This window comes from Hirundo rustica, chromosome 6 (genome assembly GCF_015227805.2).
Source record: "Hirundo rustica isolate bHirRus1 chromosome 6, bHirRus1.pri.v3, whole genome shotgun sequence".
In the NCBI taxonomy this organism is placed as follows: domain Eukaryota; kingdom Metazoa; phylum Chordata; class Aves; order Passeriformes; family Hirundinidae; genus Hirundo; species Hirundo rustica.
Window position 1 is genome coordinate 45830504 of NC_053455.1, and position 20058 is coordinate 45850561.

A 20058-nucleotide genomic window follows, 5' to 3' on the forward strand; every position below is an offset into this window, starting at 1 on the left:
GAAGAACTTAAATTAAGTAAAAAATATACATCAGAACAACAAAAATTAGGGAAGTCCCAGAAGAGCAGCATGTCCTGGTACATGGTGTTTCTCAATTGAACTGGCTTACAGGAAGATGTGCACAGATATGAAAAGAGTTGGTGCTTTTAAAGACTTCAGTGCTAGCTGCCATGCCCCAGCCTCAAATGTTTAAAAACAGGTGGTTTTTATTTGTGCCAAAAAGTGTCAGTTTTACAACTTCTGGCCAGTGAGGGATATTCTTTCCACAACCAGTGCTTTTAGGTGTCTGTCCAGGATTTCAGATCAAAATTAAAGAGCTGTCACCTGAACATGTCTTACAAGGGCAGGTTGTAAACCATTGCTCTTTATTTCCTGCTGGCATGGATTTGTCTTTGGGGCCCCCTTTGACATCTCTTTGGCCTCTTTGACGGACCATCAGAGAACATCTTAGATTCAGGACGAGTTGGCCTTTGTTCAGCTTGGCTGAAACATTGGCTGGTTTTTGCTCTCTTGGGACAATAAGTGGAAATAAGGTTATTTCAGCATGATGTAGAAAGTGGAACAGAAGCCTAACCAAGCAGTGGGATCTTTCACAAACTGAGGTCACTGCCCACAAGAACTGGGGTTGTCCTTGTGTCACTGGCACACTGCTGTGCACTCCTCCTCGGGATGAACAAACAGGCACCTTCTGATGATCTGAGCTACCCATGAGGAAACATCCAGTAAAGTTCTCTGTTAATTATTTCCTAGATGTCAGTTTGAAAACTTTTGTTTTGGTGCCTCTTGTTTATAGCTTTGTGGGTTTCTTTTGGGCTGGTGACAGGACTGTGTTATAAATAGGACTATATCATGCCCTGGGATAGGCCAGGCAGGAAAGCCATCTGCAATGCTTACTCTCAGTACTTAGAAAAGAGGCAAGTGCAGGAGCTGTGCATGCTGAGCTGGAGCAGCTTGAGGATTTGTGCCCTGGAAGAACATGAAACAGCTCTCCTGAAATCTCTGCTCATTGTCAGAGACTGACTTTTAGCTCTTCAATGTATGTGGCGCAGAACAGCTGAAATCACAAGAGATGGGCAACCGGGATAAATTAATGTTGAGGAAGATCATGCTAATAAATTCTTTCTGACTCATTCTATTCCTAAATTCACATCCAGACTGGAGTCTCCCTGTGGTATAATTACAATTCCAGCAGTGCTCAGCAGCCCAGTGCATTGAAAGCAAACTGTGAAGATTTTAGCTGGGGACTCTTAAAAGGCACTATCCCTTTAAGTGTGCTGAGTATCACAGCAGTAAACCTCTCTGGAACAGAGAGCTGAGCAGAATTTAAGGAGTTCTGGAATGAGGTCCCTGGTTATAGTACACAGGGCTGGCAGGACTCCTGTCCTGAAAATCTTACAGTCAAAATAGCTTGATCATATGATCCCAAATTAACAAGGCATAGGGCGGTCAAGGGCCTGGGGGAATAGCAAAAGCACCTGTGCTTCCTTATGCTGGTTGGCTTTCTTTCAAAGCTGTTGGTGTGTTGGGCCGGTCTGGAGCCTTAGCTGAGGAATGGGAATGAGGAGGGAGGAGTGTTGCTGATACGTAGGAAGGAGTCCATTTGTTGGTGTTGAGTGAGAAGCAGGTTTAGGGAGGATCTGCAGTTTCCTGCCTGCCCCACTAGTCCGGGCAAGTTGTGGCATGTGCAGTCTGGGGTGTGACCTCTGTGCCTCCGGCCAGCAGGGACAGAGAGTGCTGTCCCTACATCCACCAGCTCTCTGTGTCATCCTCTGTTCTCCATCAGTGTTGGAGAACTTTTCCTTTAAGTTTGTATCGTGTTTACTGTTGCCCTAGGCAGGGAGTGGGAATGTCCCTGGCACAGGTGATGTGTGTGCTGACATTGCACTCTCCCAGAGGGAGCTGCAGTGCCGTGGGTGAGCTTTTGGTCGAATATTCAGAATGCCCTTCCCCCTATTTAGCTTGTTATGCTCCTATTTTTGTCTGTGTCTTAGACACTTTTTTCCATTTGAAATACTTCATGGGTCATCTGTCATTTTAGTGGCTGGCAAATCGATAGCGATGTGGTCTACCACGTGATTTAGCAGGAGACCATCCCGGCAGCCTTGGTGCCAAAGCCCTGCTAGTGCAGATGTGGCTCTGAAGAGCCCTTCTTCCTCACTTGTCACCCCTCCTGTCGTGCAGTGTTTAAGCCTGGCGATGGTCCTCGTCCTCATGCGCTGCAGGGCTTTGGAGTAACCTTTGTGTTTCATCCCAGAGCCCTCAGCAGCAGTTAAGGGTCCTCCCAGCTGCCTGGCTAACATCAGTTTTAGGTGAACCATCGTCAGCTCTGCCGTGCCAGAGGCAGAGTAACAGCGCGCTCCTCTGCTGGGGTCTTTGTTTACAGTTATAAATAGCAGGTGCTGCTGGAATGCTGTTCAGGTTAGAGTTCAGGGGATGCCAGGCAGTACAGACTTAGTTACTGGGTTATTTTGGAGTTGAGCATGACTGATAGAGATGAAAGTCAGTTGTTAAAGGGAACAATCTAACCCTATGTCAATAAACAATGAAATGTGAGCTAGCAGCTGCCTTCAGGCTTTCCCCATGGGTGCCACTGTTTTGTCCCGTGTAGCCACTGCAGATGACAAATCAGGGGGAGCAGTTGGCCTCCCTTTCCTGGCAAGGGACATGTTAGGGTGTTTCAGGACACAACTGTGTGATGCTCCTTTGCGTCATCACAGCTGAAATCCAGATAAGGACAATAGCCCTGCAGTACTTGGGTTTATGTATAACAACACCCAGTGGGGCAGTGATGGGGGTGGGGGTAAAGGGGAATGTGGGTTTTCTAACGAAAATGAAATATTCTGCATATATTAATGCAACGTTTTTGAGGAATATTGGCTTAGTAAATCTGTATAGGGAGAGATGTTGAATTAATTTGTTGGTGTGAGAAGAATGAAGTGTTTTCTCAGCAAACACTGCTAGCTATTAGGGATTGCCTCTGCTCCATGGTATGTACCTCAATAAGGAAATATAAATTTAATTCAGCTTTTTCTCATGACGCCATGTCCTGATTCACTAGATCCATAAAAAACACCGAGAAGCTTTCCTAAAGGCTGCATTTGGCACTGGACTAGTCCTAGAAATAATTGAGAGCTGTTGGCTGACCCCTGTAGGAGTTGTCTCTCTTGATTGCCTCCAGTTCAGCTGCTCCCTCTGACAGACTGCAAACAGAACTTGAGCTGGTTTTCCTGGAATAGAGCTTCTGGTAGTAACAGGATTAAAACACTGTCACTTCTTTTCTCTCCTCCCAAATATATTTCCAAGAGGACTTGTCATCTATCATGGTTCTTGCTACATAAACCTGGCTTCTTTGGCTGGCCTTATTTCCCGGAAAGCTGGTGGTACTGCAGGTCACCCTGCAGTGCCCATGCCTTCCCACAGAGCAATTCCACGTCCAGTTTTGGTGCAAGTGATTCAGCAAGTCCAACAGAATCACAAATGTCTTTAAACAGAAGTGCCTCGAAGCTCCTGTGGGTATGCAAGTATGCACACGTGTAGAAAAGGAACCCAAAACAAAAAGCACCCAGAAAGTATTCAAAGAATGAACTTGCTAATTAGTTAATTAGCATTAATCTCACTTTGCCCTCTTGGTTATGAAACACTGATAGAGCAGGCAGCTGCAACTCGGGGCTCCCCTCAAATTCTGTTTCCTGGCATAGTCACAACTTTGCTCTCCTGTTTTTCTTAAAAAAACCCAAACCCTTTCAAGCTCACATTTTTATTCAATCAGTCATAAGCTCCATTTAGTTGCAGTTGTTTTCAGTATTGCTGTCAAGTCTTTCTGCACACTGAGATGCCAAGCCTGAAAGCACTGTTGTCTAAGCTCCATCTCTTGGATAACCCTCGCTCTCCCCAGCACAGCTTTTGCACACTGGAGTCTCCCCTCAACTGCACACACAACACCCACCCTCCCACTGGGGGTTTCAACCAAGCCAACAATTCCCTGCAAGGTACTCAGTGCAGAGGATTTTCCTTTATGAGGTGGTGTGATTCCATAATTCTGGGATTCCTTCAGTTTTTTGCTCGATTGCAGTTTCTTTGTGTGTCCTTCCTCCTCTTGACAGACCTGAAAGTGTCTTAGGGAGCATTTTGAGTGCTAATGTCTCAGTGATTATATAGTGTATTTCTGTGGGGCTGGCTTCTTTCATGTTGGAAGGATGTTGAGCCATGTGGCTACTATCTGGAACAGGCTGGGCTCAATGGCTTACTGCTAATTGAGTTAGTAAGATCAGAATTAGACTGCTAAACATTGCCTTAGGACAGAAGACTGGGATTACGGGGCTAAAAATTGCTTCAGAGGGGGAACTTTGGCTTTTCTGCTAAGTTGGTACCTCACAGTGCCTAAAATCCTGACCTCAGTGTCTCTGGTCGTGTTCAAGGGTCCAGTTCTCTGTGTGCTTGAGCTACTGGTGTTGGTGGGTTTCCTAAGCCCAGAATCACGTTCCCAGGCTGCGTTGATGGAAAACATGTTGCTGGCACACGTGTATTGCAAAAGATTGGGATGTGTCAACATAGCATTGAGGGTTGTTGCTCTTACCTCCATTGTATTTATTAACCTGGGTCTAACTTGAGTTCTTTCATTCTGCTGCCTTGTTGTTGCAATTGAAAAGTTGAGTGGGAGAGTGAAATGAGGGCACTTCCAGTTGGCTTGAACTGGTAGTCCTTTGTCCTTTTCCAGGAAATGACCTTCAGTTTGATTGGAGAGGAGTCTTCATTAGTAAAAGCATGTTTCTTTTCTCCTGGTTTCTCTTATTCTTCCCCTCACATTCTTCTCACCTGTAAGTTCCTGACACTCCTTGGAATGAAGCGATTAGCTGGTACTTAGAGGAACTGTTGTATGGATACAACCATGGCTGGATATGTGGGGAGGCAGCAGTCAGTGAGTGCAAAGGGCAACATGCTGGATGCTGTAGTTTTGTATTTTTGTTTCCTCCCATCCTTTTTTTCCTGCTGGAGAGCTCTGATGTGCTTGCCAGGTGGAGCTCCTGGTGACTGAGATAATGGGCAGATACGTTCTTGCCTTTTGTGCAGCTGGGACATCTCCTCTTCTCAAACCCAGCTGGGTCACTGTGTGAAAGCAAGAATTCCTTCACAAATCCTGCTTTCCAGCAGGGCCTGGTTTAGTGCTGTGGAATTGGATATAGAAGGGATGGGACACTAGAGGCTCTGCAGGAGGAACTAAGTCTCTGATTCCCTAATGGAGTGTTAGTCCCTCTTGTTCACTTCAGGTGTGGCTGACATTCACAGCAGAGTTTGTGCTTTAGCTGGAAAGCACCAGCATTCCTGTTCTGGCACTTTTGCTTACTGGCTGATGATTGTTTTTCCTGTCAGGAAAAAGATGCTTACTAGACAAGTTTTAGTGGAATATGTTTTGAAGTGGATTTATCCATAAGCTCAAAGTTAAGTATCAGCCTTCTTTTCTTAGTCTGTTTTCACTAGCCCTGCAACAAGATCTAAAAAAAAGGTGTGAGGCCTTAGTCAGATGCACATGATCTTCCTTGACTCCATAAACAAAGGAGGAGGATAGCTCTTTGTGTTGGGGGTGTGTGAGGGCCAAGACAGCAAACTCCATGATTTCTATAACACCACCTGTAAACAACCTCTTGGTTTGAGCTGTGCATTAGCCAGTGGGGAGAAACCTCTGGGGAAAGCTGGGAATGAGGCTTTTCTGTGCCCAGTTTTGTAAAGGAGAAGACTGGTTTTGGCAGCATTTCATGGTGCATTTGCTTTTCTCTTGTTGCAGGTGAGGCTGGTGCCAGCATTATTCGGGTGTCAAAAGAAGCCCGGAAGAGGTTCTTGGGCCCTCTCCACCCCTCTTTCAACATGGTGAAGACCATTCGGATGGTCCTGTCCAAGACCTTGCCAGAGAATGCGCACGAGGTTGCAGCAGGACGTTTGGGTATTTCCCTGACACAGGTCTCTGATGGAGAAAATGTCATACTGTCAGACTTCAATTCCAAGGAGGAACTGATCCAGGTGAATGGACTCTTACTGCAGAGAGAACTACGTGCAGTTTTGTTTTGGCTTGGTCTCCAAATGTCCTTAGCATTGGAGTGTAATTGTCAGCACATGCCAGCATGGTGTTCTGAGAACAGTAATAGTTTCAGTAGGCTTTGATCTGATTCTTAGATTCTGGATCTCTTTCTCCCTCAGGCCTGTGTCTGCAGCACCTTTATCCCTGTCTACTGTGGGCTGATACCTCCAACCTTGCGTGGAGTGGTAAGTAAGATTCTAAAATGGTCCTTCATTAAGTTGCACACTAATGAGTGGGTTTTGACAATGTTATTGTTTGCCTGCTGGAAGCATTTCTTGTTTCTACAAGAAATTCCCAAATGAACAACTTCCAGCAGTGGATAGGCCTTCTTTCCACTGCTGCATGCAGTCGACTGTAAATGTCCTGAAGACCAGAGGATTTAACATACAAGTAATATATAGCAGTTGGGGAAAGGGCTGGCTGGCTTAGCAGAGTGTTCTCACGGCTGCATGGTACAACACTTTTCCATCACTGAGGCTCCAGCTGTCTGCATGTGGAAAGAAGTTGGGCCCAGGATAAAAATCATGAGTGTAGTTCTTCTCCCATATGTCTGACACTTTCTGCCTGGCTTTAACTAGTGGTGTGGATACTGGCCCTCTTTTCCATGGAGTTCTTCTTGTCCTTTCTCCGAGAAAAATGTTCTGCTGCACACCAGAACTTTCTTTAAATTGTGTCCAAGGCTATCCAAGAGCAATTTATTCCTCTGTGTTTGCCTATTAGAAATGAAAACACGTGAAAGCTGTGCAGAGCTGCAGCATTTCTGGATATTGCAGTCATGCTTTAAGGGCTTCCTGGTTGAGCTTGGCCTCCCTTGTCTCTTGTGCTACACAGGTTAATGAACATGTTAAAAGGCAGTTTTGCAAACTATTACAGTCCAAAGTGAGAGGAAGACCTGCTATAAAATATGTGCCCTGATTTACCATAACTGATCTGACTAAAGTGCCTCTGTCTGTCAGAGCACAGCATCAAATCTGTTCTGATTGCTACCTGTGTCCTTAAAAGTGAGGTCAGTTTTGCTGCTGCATACTACACAGCTAGGCTGGTTTTGTCTTGTGCAAGCATGTTGGTCAGGGAAATGACCTGGAGGAGATGTTCAGTGTTATCCAGCCCTTCAGAGAAGTGACAGAATCAGTAACGGTTGGTGTTTGCTCACCAACTCAGGCAGGGATTTTTCCCTTCAGCTGGTGGGACCATGGCAGTGGCTCTTGCCTTACATCTCTTTGGGGCTAACTGAGGTCGGTGTGCATCAGGCAAAAATCTCACAATTCCAGAACTCTATACAGCATCAGGGTTTCTGGAATGTGCAGCTGCCCTGGCACACTGAGGGATGACTTCTCATGGGAAAAGGTGGGGAGGAAATATGAGATGAGGAAATTTAATTCCTACCTCTTCCCCAGAAAAGCATGGCTCTGAAGGGGATTGCTGATGAGGCGAGAGGTTAAATTTGGTTGGGCATGATCTTGGGAAATGGTTTTGAAACAGGAATGCATGGTTCCTAGCATGCCTGTGGTGACTGTATTTGCCACAGGATAAACTGACAGGCCTGGCATAAGGACTAGTTTTCAAGGCAGTGTTAGTGTGTACAAGGTGCAAAATACGTATTTTGCCTTCCTCCTAAATTTTTTCCAGTGTTCACTTCTGTGAGATCTGGTAGCCTCATGGAGTGGATGATGGAGATGGGCAGGGCAGTTAAAAAAACCTGGAAATGGAAAAGCCAATAACTGACCTGTCAACACACACTATAGTTGTAAATTGCCTGCAGCATGTGGGTGAGATGAATCCCTGGCAGAGGTCACAAAGCTGATTGTCAAATCACGTGAGCGAGGAGCCCTGTGCATGGAAGGACATGATAAAGGAGTGGAAGTGGGCACCCCGGTCTACGAACCATGCCCTAAAGCTGTTGCTGCTCATGCCTGCAGGCAGCTGGTGGCTCCAGCCTGTGGCTTTGGGCACTTCTGGGCTTTGCAGGAGGCTAGAGCGTGGTTACACTTTGGTTACTGGGGGTTCAGGCAAATCCAGAGAAGTGGTAGCTGAGCTTTGCTGAGGAATGTTAATCAGCATTGCTTGGAAGCAGTGGACCAGAGAGTGGGGTGTGCACGTGTACTCCTGGATTTCTATGGAGTCATGAGGCTTTGCCTGTCAGCTCTGCTGTAGTTGAGCCTTTAGGAAATGGCATCTGTGCAGTCATGCTGCCACCCTCAGGGAATCGTGTCTTCTGCAGCCTTACTGCAAAACTAGTGTTGTCCAGCACTAAAGTTTACCTCCTTTAAACAAAGTGCACACTGCCTGCTTTGCTCTGTTCTTGTCCCACTCAGTGTGTTGGAATGTCATCCTTGCAAAGGGATTCAGGCAGATGTCTCCAGCTCTAGCTGTGCCTAGTCTGGCTGTCAATGGAGCAGCTTTGGGAAGAGGATGACAAAGGCAGTTTGCTGTGGCTGCTTTAGGCTTAGGGAACACTGATGCCCACTTCAGAAGGGGGAGAGGGTTCAGTTGGTTGTTGGCAGCTTTGTTATCGGAAAACATCTTGTGTGCAAGCTGTGTTACTGTTTCTGAGGATGTGCTTATCCTTGAATTTAATCTATCCTATCTTTCCACTTCCTTCACTGTCCAAATTTAGGTGATGTAGGAGTCTCTAACTGCATGTCTTGACATAGTGTTTGGTGAGCAAGAGCTGCCATGAGGATAAAATGTCCTGTGCTCGGAGTTTGGGCTGCTGTAGCCTGTAACTGTAATCTCAAGCCATCTCCCATGAAGCTGTAGGCAAAGGTAGCCCTGAGGTTTAGTTTGCCTCCCAAGAAGGCAAACTGCTGTGCAGTCCACCCTGACTCTGTTGCCTCAATGGCAGCTGGCTTGCTATAGCTGAATTTAATTGCTTTCAGCCTGTGAGCCTGTGAACTGTTCTTAAGGCTCCGGGAAGCTGCTTGAGGTCTCTGTCTTGTCTGCCATCCGGAACAAGAGAGAACAAAGTGCAAAGCACCCTCCAGGCAAGACATCCAGTGTTTTCCTAGGTATTGTTTGGCAAAGAGCAATATTGGTGGTCAGTCTGCCTGTGAGACAAGAGGAAGCAGGATGCAGAATGGAGCACCTCCTCCTTCAATCAGCATTTCTGTGCCCTGCCTGGGTTTAGCCTCTACTGGCTCAGCTTCTCACCCAGCAGAGAGGTGAAAGATGTTTACAGCTGCTACTTGTGGGGCTGCATAGCCCCTGTATCATGATTTTTGTTTGGGTAGGAGGGAAATGGACCAAGGCAGCAAATTGCAGGACCAATCCTGATAGAAAATCAGCAGAACTCCTCTGTAACTGAGGTTCACAAGAGCCTGAATTGTTGCTCTGCAAAGACTCCTAGCTTCCTTCACTTTTGGCTTGACTGACGCCCTTTTCCTTTTATCTTTTGCATGTTGCTTACTCTGCCAAAACCTGTGATAGGGATTGTCTTGCTCAGCTCCTTGTGCAATTATAGTATCCAATGAATGTTTTTAGAACGTACTACTGGAGTTGCCCCTCCTGCAAGGGTAACGCAGATGTGTTTATGGTACAGAAGTACAGAACATTCTCTGATAAGAGGATGCCTGTTAAGAGCAAAACCCAAGTCCCTTGTGCTCTGTTACCACACCACAGCCAGTTGATTCCTAGTGTGTATGCATGTGTTGGGATTGATGCTTGATAAGCCCGCTAGTAATAAATCAGCTGGTTTTACTCATAGGTAACAAACCTGCCAGTAGGAACTTGTGTCTGAGCATATCCATTCTAAACACAAGTGAAAAATGTCACAATGTCACAGTATGACAGCTTAGATCAGTGCTAATTTGTGCTGCAGGTGGTTGTTGATGTGTATTATTATTTAATTGGACAGCAATCAGACTGCACACTCAACCAAGAAAAAACATATAGCAAAAGGAGTTGTTATAAGCAACAAGCTGTGCTCTCACTGGATTTTACTCCTCCAATGCCAGTGGATGTATTCCATTCTCTTCCCAAGTTGTTGGCACAAACAGGAAAAGGGACACAGAGTAAAAAAGCTGCTTTGATTAATTGCAAGAATGAAGATTGCTGCATTTGTCTTGATTTCAGAGATATGTTGATGGAGGGATTTCTGACAATTTGCCCCAGTATGAGCTGAAGAACACAATCACGGTATCTCCTTTCTCGGGAGAGAGCGATATCTGCCCACGGGACAGTTCCACAAACATGCATGAGCTGAGGGTCACCAATACAAGCATCCAGTTCAACCTTCGCAACCTCTACCGCCTCTCAAAGGCCCTGTTCCCTCCAGAGCCACAGGTGAGTTTCCTGGCCACACCAGAACTTGGGGACCCCAGATCTTGGGCACTGGCTGTACTGTGTGCACTTTAGCAGAAGATTCCAGACACGGTTAGTTTTGTATCTTGTGCTTTGTCTTTAATCTTGACATTATCATCCCAGTGACTCGGTAAAGCTTGAGCACCTGCACAAGTGTTTGTCTTCTTTTTCTATTTGAACATCTGGAATTTAGGTGGTAGCAGTTGCTTGGAAAGTATTTACATGTTGCTCTCTCTAGAGTAGTCTTTGCCTGGAAATCAGGCTCACTGTAAACAAAGATGTATTGGCCATCAGAACCAATGTGCACTTCAGTGTTTTAAGGTGAGGATGGAGCTGCGAGTATGAAGCCTTTCTACTATATCAGTGTAGCAAGTGGCACTGCAAACTTTGTGTACTTCTGAGAAGATGTGAGTGCCAGATAACCTTGACATTTGGATGTAATATGCATGCATTTGTGTGCTGAATTACTCGGACAAGTTTTTTCCCACGCCCTCTCTAGTCTTAGCTGGCTTTATCTGCAAACACAATGGCCCTTCCTGGCATCTGGGCTGCTTGTCAGAGTGACTGCCTGAAGGCTGCCTGTAGCAGCATCAGCTGTAGATGGGGCAGTGAGGTATTTGCAGCTCTGTGCCCACACTTAAGTAGGATTCTAGGTGTTCCTTCCAATCTAAATTGTCCTGTGATTCCCATAGCAAATGTATTGATGCTATACCTCCTGTTCCTGCTCAAGGCCTGAGCAAGGTTGGCAAGAATGAGACTTGTTCTTGGGATAGCTCAGGAGTCAGGAGAATTCCTCTGAAGCCAGCAACGTGGTTGGCGTTTGCTCAGCCAGTTTCCACGTTAAACTTTCCTTCCTCTGCCCACAGGTGATGCGAGATATGTGCAAGCAGGGCTATCGAGATGCACTGCACTTCCTGAAGAAGAATGGTAAGGCACTGGCTATTTGTAGGGTGCAGTGACTTGCCTGTTCTGTGCCATGCTTGGTGCCTTGGCTTTGAGAGTAGTTGATGGTGCATTTGAAAGGAGGAAGGGAAGGACTGTACTGTGCCACAGATACTAGGGTATGGAATTCTCCTTAGTAAGTCTGCGTCAGCACTTCAGGAAGGAGGGGTGGAGTGGTCCCCTTTGCAGTTACCGACAGAGTAGCTGGGTAGCAGTGCCGTTCGGACCTCCTGCAGACACCCTGCTGCTGTCCGTGTGCAGCTGGGTCAGTGTGGTGCTGTCCTCAGAGCCCCTGTGCCGGACTCTTGTTCGCTGCTCTCCTGCCTCCAGCTGCTGCAGCGCTGGGTGTGCGCTTGCTGCCACCTCGTGTCCATGGACAGTGATGCCGACCGGGATAGGTGGGATTGCGCTGCAGCAGGGAGGGAAATCTTGCTGCGAGATGGGTGACTGGCAGACTATAGGAACAAAACTCTGCAAAACAGCACCCTGTGGAGCCTAAAGGGGAAATGTGAGAACTTCTGATGGGGAAGGAGAAAATGAACTTAAACCAGCAAGGTTTGTAACTCCTTGTGGTCAGTATTGCAACAGATGTAAGCTGAAGAGGCTGGGCATGACCTCAGCCTGAGGGGAGTTAGGGTGAAGCAAGGACTAACACTCTAAAGGCCGGGCAGGGCAGCTGATTTGTGTCATCCTTACAGTATAGCTTCTCTTCTCAGGTCTCCTTCATCGTCCAAGTCCTGCCCGTCCTCTCCTTGCCATAGAGGCACCTCCAGGAGAGAAGAAAGAGGAAGAAACTGAAGCTGAGGACCAACTAGAGGACAATGCTGCCCTTGCTGTTGTTGAAGAGCACATCTTTGAACACTTGCCTCCCAGACTGAACCAAGGTATGATTCAAAGGGGGGAGAGATCACAGGTAATCTTCCTGTGCTGCCTGGTCAGCCTCAGGAGCCTACTGGGATGTGTGGTTATTGTGTATAGCTGGGGTTGGTCATGCTCAGGGATTGAAATGACACCTGCTGAGGGTTAGATGGATTTAAGGGTCTCAGATAAAGTCGTGGCTCATGCTGCAGAGGCTGGACTGGGAGAGGTTGATTCATTTGTGACAGTGTTCTGCATGATAAGGAGAGAAGGGGATCTTGCTGCTCACTCCTTTAGAGTCTGATAATGGTGAAAGCTGCTGGTTTTAGCTGTGCTCACAGTGTTACTAATCTGAGCAAGACTTTCTAAGAAGTGGGAGGTAGCTGCCTCAGGCTAAGTTACTTCTGAGGTATGAGAAAAAAAGAGGGTCCCACTGGGGATACTCAACCATGTTTTCTTGTGCCTTCAGCTCTCCTGGAGGCTTGTGCTGAAAGAAGAAGTTTCTTGACTGGCCTCAGCAACATGCTGCCTGTGCGTGTGGCCACGGCCATGATGGTCCCCTACATGCTGCCTCTGGAGTCTGCAGTTTCCTTCACCGTCAGGTAAGCCTTGGCCTGGTCCCTCAGTGGTGCTCTTCCCAGTGCAGACAAGTATTTGATGTAGCTGTAGTGTTTAAATGGACAGAGTGGGTATTCTCTCTAATTCTGCACTGCTGGTGTTTACTGGGGAAGGAGCTCCTGACAATTACCAGACAGGAATTAAAAAACCCAAACAAACCAACACAAAACCAGAAAAACCAAGAACCCAAAACTTTTCCTATCTTCCTGTGTCATTTAGTTCCAGGCCACTACTTCCAGCTTAAAGGAAGGTTGCTGTGGACTAGAACTTGTCCCAGAAAATGGTGATAAATTTTTGCGCCTTAAGAGAGACTTTGGAATTGGTGTTCTTTTCATCATATTCCCTTGTGTGGCCCAAGTAATGGTTGTCTCCTGTCTCTTTACAGGTTGCTGGAATGGCTCCCTGATATCCCCGAGGATATAAGATGGATGAGGGAGCAGATGGCAGGGATCTGCAACTATCTTGTGAAGAAAGCCAAGAAGAAACTGGGCAGCCATCTTTCTGCCAGGTATGGCTGCTTTTCTTCACAGCACTGTTCTGGAGGAGCCCTTTGTTTCCCCTTATACCTTTGAATTCTAGAGACTCTATTCTGCTGGAGCAGAGCAAATAAGGCACAAACTGACCAGAAGGATTTAGCACTTATGCTGAAAAGCAAATCTGGTCCCTGGCTTCTTTGCTTCCTTTACTGTTGGATAGACTCAGCACATGGTCCCTTTCCTTTGTCCCATCATAGGGCAGACCCTGTAATGAAGCTGTCACTATAGCAGTAGGTTAGAAGATGTAAGTCTGATTAAAATAGTATGCCAGCTTATTTCATGCTCCTTCCAGAAGACAGAGGTACTTGTCTTTGTGGTATTTGCTGGCCCAGGATCCCCTGAAAGTCCTTTCCAGGAAGTACTTGTGTTTAAATGACCTCTTCTACCTCAACATGTCAGCCTGGTTTTGGGAGGGGGAGGGAACACAAGAGAGTTTCCAAATGAGACTGAGTGCTTTGGGCCTGCGTGTGTGTCTGTGCTTCTGGACTGAACTCCTGCAATAGCCCTTGGCTTGAGGCTGTGGCAAGACTGTTGTGTGAATGAGAATAGGAAACTCTCACAGTAATAGTCAGGGGTCCCAGCTGTGATTTGATCCTAGTACAAATGTGTAACCCAAAGGAGTTCATGGTCTGAGTAACAGAGATGTGAGGGTGGAAAATGGGCACACAGAGACTTCTCACTAAAATCATGTAGTCAGTTTAGTACAAAACAGGACTGTGATACTGGAGCTCTAGTCTGGTGATCTGCTCAAGACTTCCCATGCACTGAGTCTTTGCATGTATTTGACTTTCAGGCTTTACTACCACCTCGAGCTCGGAGGGCCCCAGAAGCTGCCAATTTCTCCCCCGCCACCTTGTGGTGAAGCACTGCCCATGTGGATAAGAAGCAACCGCTCGGTTTCTGATGTCATGATGAAGTGGGAGGAGTATCAGCGCCAGCTCATGCTGGGCTTGCTCTGTATCAACGTGGACATGCAAGCCTCCCTCTTCCCTCGGGAAGGGTTTCAGTTAAAGCTTCCACCTCTAGACTGTGCAAAAGAGTGCCTGCCACTCTTCTGAGCCTGCTGCTATGAGGGGATGAGGGTGGGTGGGAAGGAGGGAATGGACATAGGGTGGGACCAGTCTCATCCCTCAGCAGCAGGCTTCCCCTTGCTCCTGAATGTGCTGCAAAGGGGATTTCCCCGGGATGGAGACTGGTGGAATTGACTACCATGACTGTAGCCATTTGTTGCCCACTGGGCCAAGCAAGGGACCTCTGTGTTTGGGCACACACAGGCTGATTCCTTGCTCTAGGCTTGTGGTGAGGCCTGGCCATTGCCTGTGGCCAGGCTGATGCTGGCCCAGCTGGGCCCTCCCAGGTAGTGCACTTTGAATTGCCACTGGCTTTTTACCGCCAAATAACCAGGATGTAGATGACGCTCTCAAGTTCATACAGCTTTTACCTCCCCTGATTTTTCAGAGCATGTGTCTTGATTGCTCTCCTTAGATCATCTGACAACCCTTAGCTCTTTGTGCTACTGAAAGATGAGGTAGCTTCTTGCCAAACCAATTTTTCTCATGGCTTTCAAATCTCCTCTTGACTTTCTTCTCTGCTGAAACCATGTCCTTTCCTCTCTTCCTTAATTGCGCCCACACCAGAAGTTGGAGCTGGTCCTGCAGCAGACTACACTGGAACTGCAGAAGTGTAGAAAAGTTATGCATATTCCCTGATTTGTGTTGTCCTGGTCTCTCCCTATTTGATTGGGGTCCTCAGGGAACTGCTGTGACTTGAACACTAAGTGTTAAGTGATTGAGCTTATTTAAAGAAGTAATTTTGACAGATTTTTTTTTCCAGGGAAACATGTTGAATTTGAGGTCCTATTCCTTGCTCTGTGAATGGAATTGGTTGCCCTGAGAAAACCTCAGGCTGGCTATATCAGGATCAGCTTAGCAGCTGAAGTTGTATGAAGTGCTTCTAGGAAGGTGAGAATTGTGCAGGGTATGTTCTTTTGAGAGGCTTGTGGTGGAGTGTCACAGCAAGTGCTGGGGAAGTTGCTGCCTCTGACAGGGGTCAGTTGGGCTTTGCTCCTTAAGGAGCTGTACAACTGAGCCAAATTCCAAGTGGGTGATAGAGAATGGATCTCCTGCCAAACTGAGGCTTCTGTCTCTCTTTTTCTGAGAAAGTTTCATTGTTGAGGCTTTGGAGTGAGAAGGATTTAGGCTCGTAGCTACACTAGCATCACAGTTTGCCTGTTTTGTGTTGTGGCTTCACGGGTCCTGTTCTGCAGCTTGCGGTAGCAGGAGCGTGAGAATTGAAGTGAAGACTGTTGATGCACGTGCAGCCACTTGGAACTGGCTTCTTTGTCTTGCCCCTAAAAGGACCAGAGCAGTGTGTCTGTAGCAGAGCAGGACTCTGCCTTGAGGCACTGCCTTCTCAGCGGCGGTCTGATCATGGCTTGTGTGAGAAGTTTGAACTCCCTGTTCTTCACAGGGTGAGACCTGGCTTCCTCTGTGGATTGCATGGATTTAAGCTTAGGTCTTCACACTCTGACAAATCCAGCTCCTGGTATCTTTTTCTGCTGCTTGTCTTGCTACATGAGGCGTCTTCTACCTCTCCTAGCAACAAACAGTGTGCAATGGCCAAATCAAACATATGCTGTCTTTGCAGGGGAGCAGGACAGAGTATCTGAAGCTGATTATGTAGCCTATACATGGAATAGTGATTTTTAGTAGACTCTGTTGTGCTCTGTTTAGATTTAGAAAGGGAAAATAAACCCAGAAGTTCTGCTAATAACTGGAGAAAGTAGTATATCTTCATGAGCAGTGTGGATGATGGGGTGGGTGCCATTTCCTATGAACACAGTTGTGCACTGGGCATGGGTTTGGTGTTTGTGTGGAAACTGATAAGCATCAGGACTTCCCTGCAGTGGCTGTGCCAAGCCGGGAGGCAATGGAGTGGGCCTCTGCCCAGGAGATGTCACTGCAAGAATGAACTTGTGATTTAGATTGTCACCCCACTGCCCTTGCTGGATGTAACTTACCTACATAACACAAGGGCCTGTGTAGCTTACAAAGCAGGCCTGCACTTACGCAGTCAGATTTAGTCTTAAGCTTTGCATAATTAAGTCAGTTAGGGAACAGGGAGTCACTACAGGAAGAGAAAAAATTGGAGGATTCTGAAATCAGAATAGAACATTCAATTACGAAACAAATCAATCTTGTGATTGTTTAAAGCCCACAGGAAAAAAAAAAAAAGCTAGATGCTAGTGGAAGTGAACCAGCAACAAGCTACTATCACTTAGTGGGAGCAGGATGAATTTGATGAAATGTGCTCATTTTGTGGTTTGGTATCGGATTTCTTTTCTTCCACTGTTTTGGATTACCTTTTTGGAGGGAATGGCACACTCACAGTTACTTAGATGGCTAAATACATATCTCTTGTCCCTAGTGCACACAGAGGCATTGGCAAGAACATAAGAGATATTTAGAGGCAAGAAATGGAGGCATTTTATCCAGGAGCAAAACATCTGAGAGGGGCAGCATTGCATGAAAATCTTGTGTTTAGAAGCTGCTGCCCTTTTGACTCTGCCTTTTTTTTTTTTTTCTTTTCTTTTCTTTTTTTTTTCTTTTCTTTTTTTTTCTTTTTTTCTTTTTTTCTTTTTTTTTTTTTTTCTCTTTTGAGTTAATATATGGGTGGAGAAATATGATGCAAGTATGTTTTTATCCCTTCTTCCCGGACTGGTAAAACCACTGAGTAATTATGTAAACCACTAAACTATGAAACAAAATACTCTTGGCAACAGAGTGTGCTAAGAAGTTGCAGCTTGGTACCCTTATCCCTTGCCTTTTGCATCAGAACTGACTGGGCTGGTGCCGACTGGGCTGATGCCACTGTCTTCCAGTGCTTGGATCCAGAAGGCTTGGGGATTCTGGTTCATGCATTTCAAGAGACCAAATACTGTGCCTGGTAAAAGGCCCGAGTTTTCACTTCATCTGTAGTTTAATTTATTATATTAACTTCTCAACAAGAAACTTTTGTACGCTTCAAGCTATAACCACAAATCAAAGCCTGGCTTTAAAAATAAAAGTCTAACTCTTCACAAGGAAATTCCTGTTTCTCCAATGGTAATTTGCAGGGTGTGAACGGATACTGGGAAAGTACCACTCTGTGTTAACCCTTTCTTTGCCTTTTTTTATTCCCCAAGTGATACAATGGCTATTGTGTGATAGCTTGTTGGCTTTATAGATTTGAACTCTGATAAAGGAACTGCAGATCTGTCAAAAATACCTCAAACTACCCTCATTTTAATTTTGAAAAGTTTCACCTATTTGCTTGAAATTCTTGCTGCTCATTCATCACAGATTGCAAAGGATGAAGGAATTAGGGAAGATCACCTTTCCCACTGATGTAGAAAAGGGCTGTGTCAGCTTGGTGAGTGGCTTTTTGTTATGCAGTGCTGCCTTGTCTAGATGAGATCCCACTCTTTTTGAAGTCTCTGGAAACCTTGTGATAGGCTCTGGCTTGGATATGGGGGAGTTTATTGTGATAGTGCTCACTGGAATTGTTAAGCCCCTTGTTCTGTGTGTACCTCATGGCATGCAGAGTTATCTTCTGGGCAGCCATACCCTCATTTGCCAAGTCCGTAGGAGCAAGGCCATCTACGGCAGTCAGTCCCTTCTTCAAAATGTGTGGCTGGGTAGCCCAGCAGGGCCTGTCCACTCTCCAGTGTATGGTGAGTGAGAGGTCAGGTTCCTGGACAAAAATTCATCTTGCATCCATGTACAATGGTCCTTATAGCATTCACTGGATTCCTGCAGGAGTCCCAACCCTTGACATTTCCACCATTTCACATAAAGGGTCTGTGCATTCGAGAATCCACTTATTTTTCTCCTTCCTGTGTTATTACTTGCTGCTTTTAACAAGGCTAATGGTGACCTTGTTGTGCATCTAACCAGCCCCTAACCTGTACAACTCTGTAGAGTTGTTTTGTGTACAACAGTCCATGCCTATGGCATGCTCTGTAACCCACAATTAGCGTGTAGTAGAATTGTTTGGTTTGCTGCCTGCCCTACTTGTAATACTGTTGCAAGCTGATTTTCAAGGGATAGGAGAAAATACAGACCACTATGTATAGGACCTAGGAATTATTTTCTCATGGCTTCTTGGACGGCTATGTACTTGAAACACTCAGACTAGAGAATAAAAGAGAATCTGCTGTTTGCCAGTACTAGGGTGTCCCTAGTACTTTTATATTCCCCAGTGGTATTATTAATTTATAAAAATTATCTAGTAATTCACTACTTCCTTAGAGAGAAGAGCTCTCATTTTTGCCCAGGCGGTTCTGGGAGAAATACCTGAAACGCTGTGTGTGTTTATTCCTTAGGGGGCTCCATTTCTACTAAACATTTGCGGGCTCTAGAGGGGGGCAGGGCCGCCAATGTCAGAAGGCCTTGCCAACAGTTCTCTCAAGCTTTGTTTCTGTCTTCTCCTTAAATCAGTGAGAGAATGGACCACCTCACCTGGCTGCCACATCAGCCAGCTTGTTGTGCCAAGCATGCTCTGTGCCTTTACAGTGGGCTCTGGCCTCCCGTTCTCTGGTGTCTGCCTTTGTGAATGCAGCACGACTCGCTTCCCTCTCCTCTCCCTCCTTCCCCTTGCATGCTGGTGGGACATTGCTTCTTTTCCGACCTGCAGGCAGCTCCACTAGGACAGCCCCTAACTGCATCCATCTCACTGTGTGGATCCACATCAGCCCTCCTGCACAGGGAGGATGAAATTCTAGTTCCAAACAGAAGACTTGGAAATGTAACTTTGAAATCAGTACCTCTCACTTCTGGGGTTTTCTCTTGTTCTTGAAAACAGCATCAAAAGCAGCTCTTTGAGCGTCAAGTGTCCTGGGACTCCACTGCTGCAACTGAGTTCGAGAAGATATAACACGTGTGGAGGTCCTGTGGAAATGACTGGTGTCAGAGCAGCAACTAGACCAGCAATAGCATACACAAGTTTAATGTATTTACGTGGCAATGTCACTAAATAGTGTTCACAGTCACTTTAAAAGTTCAGTATTAAATTGTTGATGCTTTTTTTCCCCTTCCTGTTTCTATTTTCTAATGTTTTGCTGAAGAAAATGTAACTATTTATTTTGGCAGAAATATATCTTCTAATAAAAACTTTCTCAATATATTTACCTGGCTGTGGTAGGCTGCTTCTCTTGCTGTTTAAAGGTTTATTAAATATTTTTTTGGATGTGTTGTATGATGTGGGTTTGTTTTGCTAGGCCCAAGCCCATACAAGTTCCTCTCAGGGTCAACATTTATCAGTACACCATAAAGGGGCATTGATCTAGAGGTGGAAAAAGGGTGCATTTTGGTCCAGGTCTGATTTATGCAAGCCTATGTGCTATTAGTGTCTGTTTATTGGAGCTTTGTGGTAGACCTGGGTTTCCAGGAGGAATTAAGCACACTCTTGTGGGAATAGCAGGTGTTTGGCACCTGTGAAAGGGTTAGTAAAAAGTTATTAGCAAATCTGAAACTTTTCCGTTACGGGACCACCTCTGGAGGAAACTGACCCCTCTTTCTAAAGTCTGTTTCCTTGCTGCTGAAATAGATGGTGCTGCCTGTTGTGTGTCTGCCACTTAGGACAGATACCGAGGTCTGCCCCCGCTTACTCTCCAGCTGGAGCGCATGGAAACCACCGGCCGAGGCTTTCCTCGGTGCCAGCCCAGGGATCCGGGCACGGCCCCTTGGAGCCGGA

General features: G+C 46.2%; 1 protein-coding gene across 1 annotated transcript in view; it reads left to right on the forward strand.

Moving 5' to 3' along the window:
- Nucleotides 1-19486, forward strand: part of PNPLA2 (patatin like phospholipase domain containing 2) — a 29830-nt gene extending 10344 nt beyond the window's left edge. The window contains exons 2-9 of the mRNA XM_040066172.2: nt 5783-6015; nt 6193-6258; nt 10145-10354; nt 11239-11299; nt 12031-12198; nt 12642-12774; nt 13176-13298; nt 14120-19486. Of these exons, the coding sequence (XP_039922106.1) occupies nt 5783-6015; nt 6193-6258; nt 10145-10354; nt 11239-11299; nt 12031-12198; nt 12642-12774; nt 13176-13298; nt 14120-14384 (1259 nt within the window). The 3' untranslated portion in view covers nt 14385-19486. The remainder of the gene's footprint in view (nt 1-5782; nt 6016-6192; nt 6259-10144; nt 10355-11238; nt 11300-12030; nt 12199-12641; nt 12775-13175; nt 13299-14119) is intronic.
- Nucleotides 19487-20058: the final 572 nt, after the last annotated feature.